Below are 15,000 nucleotides of genomic sequence, written 5' to 3'. Positions count from 1 at the left end.
CTCTCCATTCAATTTATGTCTACGTGTTTGTTAGCACACACTTTCTTCCCACTTTCTTTCTAACACTCCGAAATTTTAATGTGATCTATGCACGCCTTTCTCAACCCTGTCGCTATTTTCTGTCGTTGATTTAAGACAAACATTAAATATATAATTTCTCATTTTCCTTCCATCGAAGGACACCCCCTCCCACCTCCACACACACTGGTTTGTTTTATTTCATATTGTTTCGATCAAAAAAGAGGAATATATATTTCAGTATTTTCTTGCTCCCTTCACATTTCTTTGTTCAGGTGCTCAGATTGTAGTATATTGTTTTGTATATTGGTTATTTCCCTCCTGTTTTATTTTTACAATTCTCTCTCTCTCTCTCTGTCTGTCTTTCTCGATCTATCTATTTATCTATTCAAATGCTTTCCAAGTTTTATGTTTCGCCTTCACTTATTTGGTACCATTATTAAATAATTGGCTCTAGTTTTTCGTTTCTTTTTTCCCGTGTCCTCTCTAGACGTATCTATGGCTGTTGATGCAGCGAAGGGTATGTAGTACTATCTTAAGCACCAAAAATTCCGCAATACTTCACAATTTCCACAATTGATGAAATGAAAATTCTTTTCTTCCGTTCGTTATTTTTCTTTTTTGTTTCGTCTCTTTCTCTTTCTCTCTCTCTCTCTCTCTCTCTCTCTCTCTCTATCTCTCTCTCACACACACACACACACACTTTCAACATGCACAGACACAGACATATGTATTTATATAAACACACATGTACATGCATATATACATGCATTTTTACCTTCTTGTTGAGCATTGTACTAACATACAGAATTCTTTGACGACGAATTCTTAAGTAGTTATTACAAATTCTTTTACTTGTTTCAGTCATTTGACTCGGTCATATATATGTATGTACGTATATATATATATATATATATATATATATATATATTCTTTTATCCCTTTACCTGTTTCACTCATTTGACTGCGGCCATATATATGATTGTATACGCAAATCAAAGGTAGGACAGAAAGAACACAATAAGGCGGAAATCAACAAAACACCCACATGCGGAAAAATAGACGATAGGATAACACGGCAAACAGGACAAAGCAAGATACACAGATCGTTCGCAGCCGATTTCCTCCTCAGTCTGAGTCCGGGAAGTCCTTGTAGTTTCGCTCTCTATTAACTCCGAGACTACTCGAATCCGGCGAGCGCCAGGGACTTAAGCAAAAAGCATTAAACCTCTGAGAAAGGCAAACGAACCAAAACAAGAACGTTAGCAAAAACGAGAAGGCTAGAATTATAGAAGTACAACAGAACGCCTTGCGACTATACACGAGAAGGGGAAAATATTGTACATATACGAATATAGATAAATGAATAACAGAGAGGGTCTTTCGACTATCGGACGAACAAAACGTTATGAAATAATAATGCAAGTGCAACAGAAAAAGAATTATACGAATACAATGGACAAACGCCTTTCGGCCAAACAACAGCAGGAAAATAATTGTACAATTACAACATAAATAAATAACAAAAAGGGTCTTTTGACTATCAGACGAACGTAGTAATCTATTAAGATTTTCCATTTTTCCTTTGCGCCAGCTTACTATATATATATACATACATACATACATACATATATATATATATATATATATATATATATATATATATATATATATATATATATATATATATATATATATATATATATATATCTGTGTGTGTGTGTGTGTGCGTGTGTGTGTGTGTGTGTGTGTGTGTGTGTAAATATGTATGTATGTGCTTGTATATATGATATATTTATATATACGTATATATGTGTGTGCACATGCATAATTGTGCATATGTATACTATTATTATTTCATCTTCTATCCCACTCTCGCTTTTCTATATTAGTTGATTCCCCCCTCTAACTATCTAAAGGCCACGGATTACTAATTATATGCTTATGCACGTCATCCAAGTGTAGATTTTGTGTTGTCCGATTCTTTGTCCCAAGAATTTCTAATAGGAGGTATCTTATATATTTTCAACAAACGTACAATTTTGTAATTCCTATCAGCAAATGAAAGACGTGTAATGGTGAATAAATAAAACCCACAAATTTTCCAATCACCTGTGTTAATATATATATATATATATATGTATATATATATACGTGCGAGCGTGTGTATATTTGCGAGTATTTGCGTGCAAGCTGGCATATGAGTGAGGGCTGGTGGCATAACCCCGATGGTGCAGATGCATGTTTTCTAGAGTGTGTCTACCAACGGGTACGGGTGGTATTCATGGGTATGTGTGTCAGCTGTGTATATCAGCTGCGTGTGAATTACTTGTGTGTGTGTGTGTGTGTGTGTGTGTGAATGTATATATAAGCAAATTTAGCTAGTTAGAAAACTGTCAATAAGAGATTATAGTAGCGACTATACTAAGAATATTTATCGCCACATCAATATTGCTGTTCGACGTTACTACCATTTTAAACCCAGGCGGACACCATATATGTTGCAAGCAGGGAAGCGAACCCTTGCAATTCTCCAGCAGGCGATGGGCTCACGAAACCGAACGGTTTCGGGCTACTTGTGTCCATGTTGAGTCGTGAGCACCCGACTGCTAGAAATAGTAGGATTCGCTTCAGCTCGCAATATATAGAAAAATAAGCGATCATCGGTCACCGATTTTGCAACAAGCAAAGTAGCTAGTTAGAAAAATCTCAATAACTATACTAAGAAGTGATATTTATCGCCACATCAATATAGCTGTTCGACGTTACTACCGTTTTAACCCCAGGCAGATTCTCCGCCGGGTCACTGGTGCAATCTGCATCCTGTATATATTGTTATAAGCTCATAACAATATTATCATCTAGAGGTTATAAATACAATTCATTCTTTGTTTTATGATAGTTGCTTCAGATGTGAACCATTTCTGCATGTTAATATCTAGTGACATCTTGGTGTATGCGATGCTATACCAGAAGGCTAAAAACCCCACTTAAATACTATTATCATATCATTGAACGTAAATCACATTTGGTATGTTTTTCATATATTATTTTCATGTAAAAATGTGTAAGCCTTAGAAGTAAAAACTCAATTGAATAATCTTTTTCTCCCAGTTCTTGTCTATGAGACCTATCATTTTAAATCACTTTGATATTTGCTTAAAATTTGTGTGTATTATATCTTTTAAATTTCGGAGTTGAAATTCCATCTGGGCGTTGGCAAAAGCGGCATTTCAAGACTGCGTGTATTGTAAAATGGCTAATTTGAACCGACATAATTACTGCCTTTATTGTTTTCAAAATCTTCGTAAAGATTCCCTGTTCTATACAGAAATCAGAAACCATTTACTTCTTAGATATGGTTTAATTTTATTAATTTTTTTTTGGTTACTTTTCAAAACTCTAAGTTTGGCTGTGCTGGCTCAAGTGTTTGCTTACAAATCTGAGGCTAAGAATGTTACGTTGACCTCTTGTATACCTTACAACATTTTTTAAATATAAATATTAATGTAATATGTAAAACGTCTGGTATGATATCAGATAATTCTAACATGTACATTTCCAAAATGCTTTGAAACATTTCTGTTGATGTCATCGTGAGTAAATCTTTTGGAAGTATATTCCAGTCATTACTAGATGAGGTATGGCGTTTATTTTAAATCACTTATACCCATAGAAAAGCCCTAAATGTCCTTAGCATTTTATGCTTACTACATATACAAAACACTGAAAAAATATAAGAAGTATTGGAAGAGCAACAGTAAGGGATAATAAATATTTTCGAGATATGCTTTGTGTTGACTGACTACACGGACTATTTTGACAATGTATGGCTAGTGCAAATCTTCTCAGCGGAGATTATGCAAAGAAATCACAAAAAAAACAACAGCAAAAAACAACAAAAAAAAAAACAACAAAAATAAAAACTTAATGTGTGAAAGAAAGTGTTGTTTGTTTTAGAAGACTCTTATACTATAAAGTGTCATTTCTCATGTTTGCAAGTAAATTCTCCAGCAGAGTTGAACGTGCTTTTCCTACATTAATGAATATCAACCTTATTCTTTTCTTTGGCATTTGTCGCCTTCTCTTTCCTAAGAAACATAAATCATTGACCTCTGAATATGTAGACGCTTTAATAATATCGACTCATTACTCTCTGGCATTGACTAGAACGTATGAGCTTTATTTTTATTATAACGTTTGTTTCACTCAGATGGTTGTTGGATTGATGGTCATGCACATATTCTGAATCGACTATATTAACTCTCTATTTACAACATTTCTCAGAAACAGAGGCAGTGAGGGGGAAGGAGCGTTAGCCCGCCAGGCAAAATGCTTAGCGGCATTTCCTTTGTCTTAACGTTCTGCGTTCAAATATCACCGAGATCGACTTTGCCTTTCATCCTCTTGAAAGTCAATAAAATAAGTACCAGTCGAGCAATGGGGTCGATGTAAATGACTAACCACCCCACTGAACTTACTTGTGCAAAAATTTGAATCAATATTTTCTTAGAAACAATAATAGGTAGAGTTCGGGAAAGTAAGCTAAAAAGAAGTGTCTTAAATCTTTTATATGCTGCGTGTAACGTAAAATGACCACAGATGAAAATATAACGGATCCGTTCACTCTTTCGTCGAGAACATCCTTCTACCCTATAAACATTACTAAGGGATACTAGTAGCTAGTGCCTCAAATTTTAAGAATTTTATGACTAACAAAATTTTCTAAAACTGTTTTATTTGTTTTTGTTGTAATTTATCTTTGGGGATTACACGTCTTTACTAACACAATGAAATTAAGAATTCGTCCGCGTGTTTGAGACTAAGAATTCTTCTGCTTACTTGTACGCTCGAAAATGTGCTGTACATTTCGTGTACAAGTATGATTACGTAGAGTGCAATGTAAAACACCAAATGCACTAATATCTTCTGTGTATATAATTATAGTCTGATACTAATTTATACGACAGTTGATTTCTTAAGCAACTATTTGGATTTAGCTAATATTAGAATGTTCTGGGCATCATAGTAATCGTATAATATGATATGGAATTTGCATAGGATTTTTGTCAGTTTCTATTTTTCTTTTTTTAGTTAAAGCAAATAACTGTTGCTATCATTATATTTTTTCTGGGGATTGAAGTTTGAAGGCTGGAAACAAGTAAAGGGAAGAATGTTATTAATGAGAGGACAATAGTTTCAAATTATGATACAAGACCAGCAATTTTAGGAGGGGGTGGAATTAATTGATTACGTCGACCCGAAGTACTTAACTAGTACTTATTCGTACTGTTCGTAATGGATGAAAGGCAAAGTTAAACTCGAGCGGCATTTGAAATAAGAACGTAATGATAAAGATCTAGAAGAAATGCCGTTAAGCATTCTGTCCGATGCATTAACAATTCTGCCAGCTCGCTGCCTTATTGTCTTGGTAAAGAGTACCATTACATATTACCACTTTGGCTCAACAACAGAGGTTCTATATGGTCCCTCGATTTGCTGGAAATAGAAGCAAAATCTCCGTCTAATCATATCTCACTTTCTTTACAAAAATTAATTCTGGATCCATTTCTTTAATAAAAGAAATAATATTCATCGCTGGAACAGTTTAGATTGTAGGTCTGATGGGTCATTGCTGACAACTGACTTAATAACAGATAACGTAGGCATTCGAAGTATAGTTAATAGCATTCAGTAGATGACAACAGACGTTATACAGTGATAGGAAGCCAGACACGCACAAGAAAAATATCTTCAGTAGAGTAAAAAATGCGATGCCCAGTAGTTTATTACAAGTAATAGCTTCTTGATGAAAGGAAGAGAGATATAATAAAGCAATGTCGCATGAAAAATGGAACAGATATTTATAGTGTAGTATATACAGTTTTTAGAATTGTAATTACCAAGATTTTGGTGCTAAACCACATTCTTCCCTTCTAATTATAAAACTACCAGCTAAGTTAAGGGGTATTATGATACCACTGTTGGCGAGAGAATAATATAGTTGACGCTAAAAATATGTAAAAGAGGGAGTAAATTTAACTAAGTGAGCACAAGAAAATTAACACATAATATACTCAGAATATATTGTATATATACATAAAAGGGTTTCTAGTGAAAGCACAAGGCCACTAATTTTGAGAGGAGGGGTATAGTCGGTACCCTCGATCTCTATATTTGACTGATACTTTATTTTATCGATCCCGAAAAGATGAAAGACGAAATTGATCACAGCAAGATTTGAACACAGAACGTAAAAATTCTGCAACAAGTACTGCTAAGTAATTTTTTGAACGCTAAAACGATTCCGAAAGTTCATCGCCTTACTGTATAATAAAATATGCAATAAAATTGATATAAACAGAATATAAAATCATCGAGTGAATGGTGATTTGTACGATTGGTAGTAATGGTAAATATATAGCTTTAAATATATGAATATATGAAAAATGTATCTATATTACAAGTGTTTTTTATCGATTACTAATAGAAATTTATTAGAAGTATAGAGTTCTGAAAGTTCCTTGTGTAAGTATATAGTTACAGCGAGTTGCTTATATCAAATACTTGTATAAATTCAGTGATATAAATGTTGAAAATATAATTATAGGTAATTTTTGTCAGCAAGCGCGTGATATTTGAATAAAAATACACTAAAACACGCTAATGGATATATATGATAGATTAATTACAAAACATTTCCTTCAACTTAGGAAAATACTAGATTACAAAAATAGCAGTGCAACGAAACCAGTGTATGATTGGTTAAATGTAAAAATATATAATCGTATAAAAATGTTATGCTTTAAATATATGGGAATTTCGCTTTATCTAAATCATTTTTGAAGAAAAAATTTACAATATTGAATTTCCTTTATTTCTATTTTAAAACCATCGTTAAATTTGAATAAGAAAATAACGTAAACGAGAAAATAACCTTAAATTATTAAGTTAAGTATTCATTGTTAAAACATGAACTGACATCACATATCTCTCTTTATCTATTTAAAATAATCAAATAGCGATGAAAAAACAATCAATATATGATCGTTGATAAGAAATTTTGCATGGAATAAAAGTTTAGATTCCATCTTGCAGATATTCTCATTAGTTAAAAACCGCTAATTTCTTTACATTTTTAGGAAAATGTAAGCTTACTCTAAATAAATAATACGCTAACGTTTTTCTCAATTATACGGCTATCTCTTTTGATTATTGTGAACGAGATACATTTAGTATTTAGATGTATTTAGTTTTAAAGGGAAGTTGAAATTTGAATACCTATCTTAGTCTACTACTACTACTACTACTACTACTACTACTACTACTACTACTACTACTACTACTGCTGCTGCTGCTGCTGCTGCTACCTCTTCTTCTTCTTCTTCTTCTTCTTCTTCTTCTTCTTCTTCTTCTTCTTCTTCTTCTTCTTCTTCTTCAGCTGCTGCTACTACTAACACTGTTAGTACTATTATTCACAATGACTTTATTTGAAAGTCAACTTCAAATTATATCTCATTTAAATTCCTGTTGCAAAGAACTGAAGTCATCGAGATGAATCCGCTATATCCGTGAGCAAAATTTACCTCACAAGATATTGAAAACACCACTGAAATATCCCGTGTACATCTTCAAGTTTCCAGTTCAGTGAACATAATTGTAAGTGTTCTCTAATTAGGCACAGGTTTCTGCCAGCAGTTGGAAACGGTAACGGAATACATTCCTATGTTTCATATAATTATCAGCAAATTAAAATAAACGTTACTTCTCATCCCCACCCATCTGCATTCTATAACGGATTCTTTAAAATGTAAATTTTGTCTATAGATCATAGTTTAAGCGAATAACATAATTTAAGCGAATAACACACGATTTCATTTCTTTGTATTCATAATTGTTTAAACAATATATAAATTATCTAAGAATATCATCCTATTCCTTATAACGGGGATTTCTACAAGCGAGTAACATTAAATCCTCACAAGATGTAATGAAAAAAAAAATCTGTTTTAGAAAAATCTGCAAAAATATAGCTGACAAAAAGAATATTAATACATGTGACTTTAAGAGCCAAAATACATGCCAGATGTAGTAAAACTCTAACGTTCAAATTCTGGAGGTAAAGCCTACATAAATTAAAGTTTCCCACTCTAGATACAGAAGCCAACACTACTTCATATCTTTGATAATGCGCTTGAAAAGTCTGGAAAGGTCGATAAGCAAGAATTTAGGAACATTATCGCTCGAAACAGACTATAAGAATATTATACCGAAAAACGAATATATAATTAAACATGGAGAGAAACACATGCATATACACAATATAAATTTTAGTTATGTATTATGTGTTTATAGCTATGTATGCATGCATATATTTGAGTTAGTACTAATGTTTGTTTCGGTATGGTATGTATGTGCATATGTATATGTATATATATATATATATATTCATACATATATGCATACATACATACATACAAACATGCATGTATGTATATATGTATATGTATACATATATATTCATACATATAAGCACGCATGCATACATACATAAAAAACATGCATATATATATATATATATATATATATATATATATATATATATATATATATGCGGTCACCTGGTGCTTCCCGCTGATGAGTTCCAAAACAATGAAATAACGTAATATATAAATAATTATCCAAAACTCTACCTACCTCCTTTTTCACAATATATAAAACATTACACCATTCCAAACAATCTATGCCTAAAAGAATATATATATACATATATACATACATACATATATATATATATGTATATATATATATATATATATATATATATATATATATATATATATATATATATATATATATATATATATATATATATATATATATATATATATATATAAGAGCGTAGCTCGAAACGTCAAAGACTTTCCGTATTCCCGAGCGTCATACTAATATATACTTTTGTTATTTACACCACCGGTCCTCGTCTGTTGTTATTATTTGTATATTCTCCCATATATATATATATATATATATATATATATATGTATATATATATGTATATATATATATATTTGTCTTTTAAAATAAAATGTAATTATTATTGTATAATATATATATATATGCATACTTTCACATACACACATTTAATCAAATTCTGACCTATCTATTAATTACTATCGCAGTATTAATGTATTCGATTTATTGAGCATTAACATTTTAATTCTAAATAATTATGCAGTATCAGAAATAGAATATCATTAAAATCTTAAATTATTTTGCATCTACCATAACATGGATATATTTTGGTCTTATTACACTTCTTCAGGAAAGCAATGGCACCTATATATTTGCTAATATAATGAAAAAAATGCCAGTGTGTATATGTACAATATTGAAGTCACAGTATCTTCGGAATTAGCACAATTTGGAGTATAAATTGGTTAGCTAAATCACTCACAATTGCTAGACACATGAAAAATATAACCAAGTTAATGTCTACATTTTATTGTAAAAAATTTAAAGAAGATTCTTAGAAATAATTATTCGAGAAAGAATAGATGTTATCAGTTACTAACCAATATTTTAATCACTGTATCATGTATAGAAGAAAGAATCAACCTTGTACAGAGTAAGACAGCTCCGGTTATATTTGATATTTTTATGTGTAATAAACTTTTACTGTATTTTCCTAAGTAATGAAGGGAAGGTCTTCAAGTGAAAATTTACATAATTTAGACAGTAAATTACTGAGATGTATAACTGTGGAAATTATACACGCACCACATATGTATGTATGCATGTACTATGCTGAAAATCTGAATGGGCTCAAGTTTCATAATTTGTATTACTGATTTTCTACATATTTCTACAGAAAAAAAAACAAAATCATAAGACATGAAAATATGTTTGTTGACTTAAAATGTTTAAAATCACAGCGTAATATCAGAGAATTAGGAATAAACATTAAAAGTCACATCTCCAGCTTCTCTGAAATCAATAAAATTGTTGATTAGACGGACAATTGGGATTAGGGTAAGTACTGTTTACGTAAGGAGAAAAGTAAACTATTAATACTTTTAATATTCTTTGCAGCGAGCATTTTGCTCAATTAATTTATGGATACTTAAATTTAAAAATTTTTTACTTATATTTATTTCAGGAGAAATGTGGTTCTCTTTCACAACTACAGAACGTGATATCTTAAAACACCCTTTGAACAAATTCAGATAAAACACAAAAAAATATACTCCCATCAGAAACGTTATTTGGAGAAAATGTCAAACCGCAAGAAGTACGGTTCAGTGTCCAGATCAGAATACGATGATACCATTTTGAGAAATAATGTACGTGCGGACAATCGACTTAGCCGTGAATTGAAGGATGTCGAACGTGCTCAGAAAGTAACATTTCGAGATATTTCATTTGAGACAAAGCGTCTCCGTAACAAAATTCAAAGTGGAACTGCTCCTGTAGCAAAAAGCGACCATTTACAAAAGAAGTTACTGGAAATATCGCGAGAACAGACAGTGTCTGCTCAGGCGCGGACAAGTGTACTTCATATTGATACTAACATGGCTGAATACAATGAAATGGTCGAATCTTCAACGCCTGAAGCACTTTCTCAGGGCTCCATTAACAATCCGAAAGAAAGTAAGTTTTGATTTATATTTAATTAAGCAACATATATTACGTAACTAAATTAACTAGGGATTGCAATGGATTGGTAAGCATTATATCATGTTGTTCACATGGAAAACTGGGCGCGTGCATCATTCTGTATCGTTAAACGTTATTAAATATTGTAGGGGTGTAAACATAAATAATTGCTCATCTGTATATCCCAGTAATTTATAAAGTCAATTAATGATTTACAAATGGATTTTTAAAATATCCTGGTAAGCAATTGTCTGAATAAGGAAATATCACGTTATAAAATGCTTTGTGGTTAAACAGCCCAAAGGTATAAAAAATGATTTACTAAATAAATAATAGTCAAATTTGCTCATTATGTGAGCAATACAAGAAAATAAACCCTATTGGATATTGGTATGATACAGCGTTTATTCCAAGTTGGCAGAATTATGTCAGGATTTCGTAGCTGTTGTTTTATTCAAGACGAAAGATCCTATTGAAGCGAATTACAAGAGATATTTGTCTTTCGCTCCACCAAGTGGCAAATTTGATGAGCCGTTCTAATATTGTTTCGCACTGTTTCTCATGCACTTTAATTCTCTTTTTAGCTTGATACGATGTCCCTTTCTCTCGTTTCCTTCTCTGTCAAATTCTCTCTCTCTCTTTCTCTCTCTTTATATATATATATATATATATATATATATATATATGTGTGTGTAAGAGAGAAGGAGAGTGAGAGAGAGAGAGAGTGGGAGAGAGAAGGAAAAGAGCGAGAGATGTAGAGTCAAAATACATTATGTATGTGAGTACGTGAAAATTTAAACAATACTCCAGCCGTTTAAATAATGCCTGGAGACTTATTATAAATCTTTGAAACCAACATGCAGTCCATGCCACTTCAAAAGAATAGAAGACATTGAAAGAACATTCTCTGTCTGTAACATGTCAGCATCTCTGTAATACATACAACTAGTATAAGCTTTGTATAAATGAAAGGTAATATTATATAGAATATCTCAAGTTTTATGCAGGAATTTACATGCATCGATGTTGCTTTTTTATGTAATACAAATATCTTCAAATCATTAGATGGTTGGATTTCTGAAATAGAATTTTATGGACATTCAGATAACATAATGCAGTCCAAATATCTGTTTCATGCCTCAAAAATATAAATAGTAATAGAAAACTGAAATGATATAGCAAACAGGAACTAATGTAGCAAACAAGAAATCAAGAAACACTGCGTTCTATATTTTAGGTTCATAAAAATCAGATAAACACACACACACACACACACACAGTATCACTTATCTTTTATTATCTTTTCAATCATTAGACTGCAGCCTAGTGACTCCAATTACCCTTTGAAAAGAAATCTTGCATCGTTTCAAATCATATTACTGGCTTTTACTTATTCTCTCGACTCGCATATTCCCCACAAAAATATACAAATCCAAATGCTTTCTTGCACGACCTCCTCTACCTTTTTAAATTTAATTAGATGTTCTATTTCAGGTGGAGTTTCATTTAGGTCTGGTATTATACGTAAATCATGCGTGTCGATCTAGAAATAAGGTTTGGTGTTAGATTAATTCTGTTTGACTGTCTCCTCATATTTCCAGAATTCCTTTTTGAAGCTTGTCAAGATGTTCTTGAACCTTTTGTCTTTTCGACTACTCTACATAACGATAAGCATTCTACTTTTGAAGGAAATGAAAGGAAAATTTAATGAACGAGTAGTCAATACATGACGGTGATACAGAATCTGTTTAATGCTGAAATGTTTCCTTAAATATTTATCATTACATAAGAAAGAAAAAACGCAACAGTAAAACGTTTATGGCACATATTTGCGACATTTCTGCTTGACACCAGATAAAATTATTGCAAGCAATAATTATACTTAGTTTAATTTCGATCTCTATTTTAAAAATAACCTTTATACAAATGTTACTTATAAGTAGAAAGTTTATTGTTATGTCACCAAATCGTATTTTTAAATGAATGTAATGATTAATGACTATACAAAAGATCATATTGTGACAGTAATTAAAGAAAGTCAGACAAGGACAAAAGATTTTTTAAATAAAATAATTATTTACTTCAGCAAAGCTTAAACATACGTTTTAGAACATCTTAGAGTATCGTTTCATAGTATCGTTTTGGGGCTACCTACAAGCCTGTAAAGTTGTGGAATATTTCCAAATGTTAAAAACTGAACAAATTTATGGAATCAATATCAAACTAAATATTATTGAAAAACAGCAAGAACAACAGCAGAAAAATCTAGAGTTAGAGTTAGAGATCCAAATGAGTGTCATTTGATGAGCTAAATGCCACAACGCTAAAGCAGCCCGGCAGCGTCCACAGTCAGAGTCCCAGTGTATTGGTTCATCAGTAATATCTTCATAGCAAACAACTTCCCAGCTTCTACCTGTACACTGGCAGCAGTAAATCACAACAGCCCTTATTGTATAAAATGGTAAGAGAGAAAAGCAGTTTGTTTGTAGAATTTAAGCAAAGTGAAGTTATATTGGTTTTAAATTTTGGAACAAGGCTAGCAAGTTCGGGCCTGGGATAAGTCAATTACATCGACCCCAGTGTCCAAATGGTACTTATTTTATCAACCCCAGAAGGATGAAAGACTATGTCGACCTCGGCGGAATTTGAACGCAGAACATACAGACGGACGAAATGTTGCTAAGCATTTTGTCCGGCGTGCTAACGTTTCTGGCAGCTCAACGCCCTGTGTGAAGTTAATATTATGAACAAAATAAGGCAGCAAAATTATTAACACGCCAGGTAAAATGCTTAGCAGCATTTCGTCCATCTGTACGTTCTGAGTTCAAATTCCACCGATGTCAACTTTGCTTTTCATCCTTTCATTCATGCTGAGGTCGATGTAATCGACATATTCCCTCCCTTGAACTTGCTGGCCTTGTGCCAACATTTGAAATCAATATTATAAAGAAAACATTTGTGACATTACTAAACATGTAAAATGTAAAATTATATATTTCCTTGCTATTTATCGATGTTATGACAACAAGCTCTAAAATTTAATTCTTTAGAACAAGTTTCGATTATCTTATACTTTCATTCATACATCTCGCACATTTTAAAACCTGAATATTGGGTTACTTCATTCTTGAAATGAGTAGTTTAAGTTAATAAATGTGAAGGAACTAGCAGTACAAACTCTCAAAAGAACATAATAATTTACCAGAATAGAAAATAAAATCTTGATAAGATACACTTTCATTATGCTAAGGTAACTTTTTAAAATAATCTCATTATAAGTTGTAAAGAAAATCATTTTCGTATTTTGAATGCGTGTATAAACTAATTTTTCGCTTTACACTTCTTCCTTTAAAGATACTCTTCAATCCAATGGAAAAAGTAAGAGAATAGGAATAACTGTTGAAAATTCAGATAAATCTGACTATAACAAAGAAGCAGAAAATGATGGCAATGAAACTACACAAGCATCTAGTCAAGTGAAGAATGAGAAACGAAACATATGGGATTCACTAAGTATCCCGAAGCATTCAAACAACGTTAAAGCAGTCCGGCAGCGTTTACAGTCAGAATTCCAAAGTATTGGTTTACCAGTAATGTCTTCACGGCAAACGACTTCCCAGCTTCCACCTGTACATGGACAGAGTATTAAACGTAATGCCAACCAAACTGTAAAACTTTGACGACCGGTATTGAAGAAGTAAGTTGTATTGATTGTAGAACATGGTTTAGAGGAATAAAGCTGAATATCACCATTCTTTTGCAGTCATGGGCTCAGGAGCATTTTAATGCAGGCTGAAAAACAGACACAATGATGCATGTTGGAAAACAGACATAGGGATCCATGCATGCACACACATATACATAACTAGATGTACACAAGGAAACACATTCATCCATTCCAAACCCACCGAAGTAGAGAGAAAGTCACGCATATATTACGGAAATATAAAATAAAAGTAATTGATAAAAAAATCTGACGACTTTTATTCTCTTGTATGAATTAAAACTTCGTTATTTGGATGTATTGATAAAGGATTTCACAATTAAAAAAAAAAACAGCTTTCTTTTCTGTTACACATTTCAGTGTACGATGCATATAGACAGGAATTTATTAGCAGATTTTGTGAATATATCATAAATATCAGAGATTATCTGATTTGTTATGAAATTAGGAATATAAAACAATAAACCGATGTATCAGATAACCAGGAGGTTCAAGCTCGTCTAAACTTTTCATTATATATTGGTCAATCTCATCAAAGTAACAGAAATAATTGTAAATATTGCACTGTTAATGAACAGCTAAACTTCCAACTGAAAAGAGTG

General features: G+C 32.0%; 1 protein-coding gene across 9 annotated transcripts in view; it reads left to right on the top strand.

Moving 5' to 3' along the window:
• LOC106877715 (uncharacterized) overlaps positions 1 to 15,000 on the top strand; it is a 61,530-nt gene that overhangs the window by 46,211 nt on the left and 319 nt on the right. For 8 of the 9 annotated variants that reach the window (XM_052971251.2, XM_052971247.2, XM_014926673.3 and 5 more), the window contains 2 exons: positions 10,178 to 10,668; positions 14,029 to 15,000. The exon at positions 14,029 to 15,000 is cut by the window's right edge and continues 319 nt beyond it. In XM_052971251.2, the coding sequence (XP_052827211.1) occupies positions 10,293 to 10,668; positions 14,029 to 14,354 (702 nt within the window). In that variant the 5' untranslated portion in view covers positions 10,178 to 10,292 and the 3' untranslated portion in view covers positions 14,355 to 15,000. Of the gene's footprint in view, positions 1 to 7,574; positions 7,678 to 10,177; positions 10,669 to 14,028 lie in introns of those variants that run through there. The other variant, XM_052971248.2, reaches the window with a different exon arrangement.

The sequence above is a fragment of the Octopus bimaculoides genome, chromosome 10 (assembly GCF_046866305.1).
Source record: "Octopus bimaculoides isolate indiv1 chromosome 10, ASM4686630v1, whole genome shotgun sequence".
Lineage (NCBI taxonomy): Eukaryota > Metazoa > Mollusca > Cephalopoda > Octopoda > Octopodidae > Octopus > Octopus bimaculoides.
This window is presented reverse-complemented; position numbering and strand designations above follow the sequence as displayed.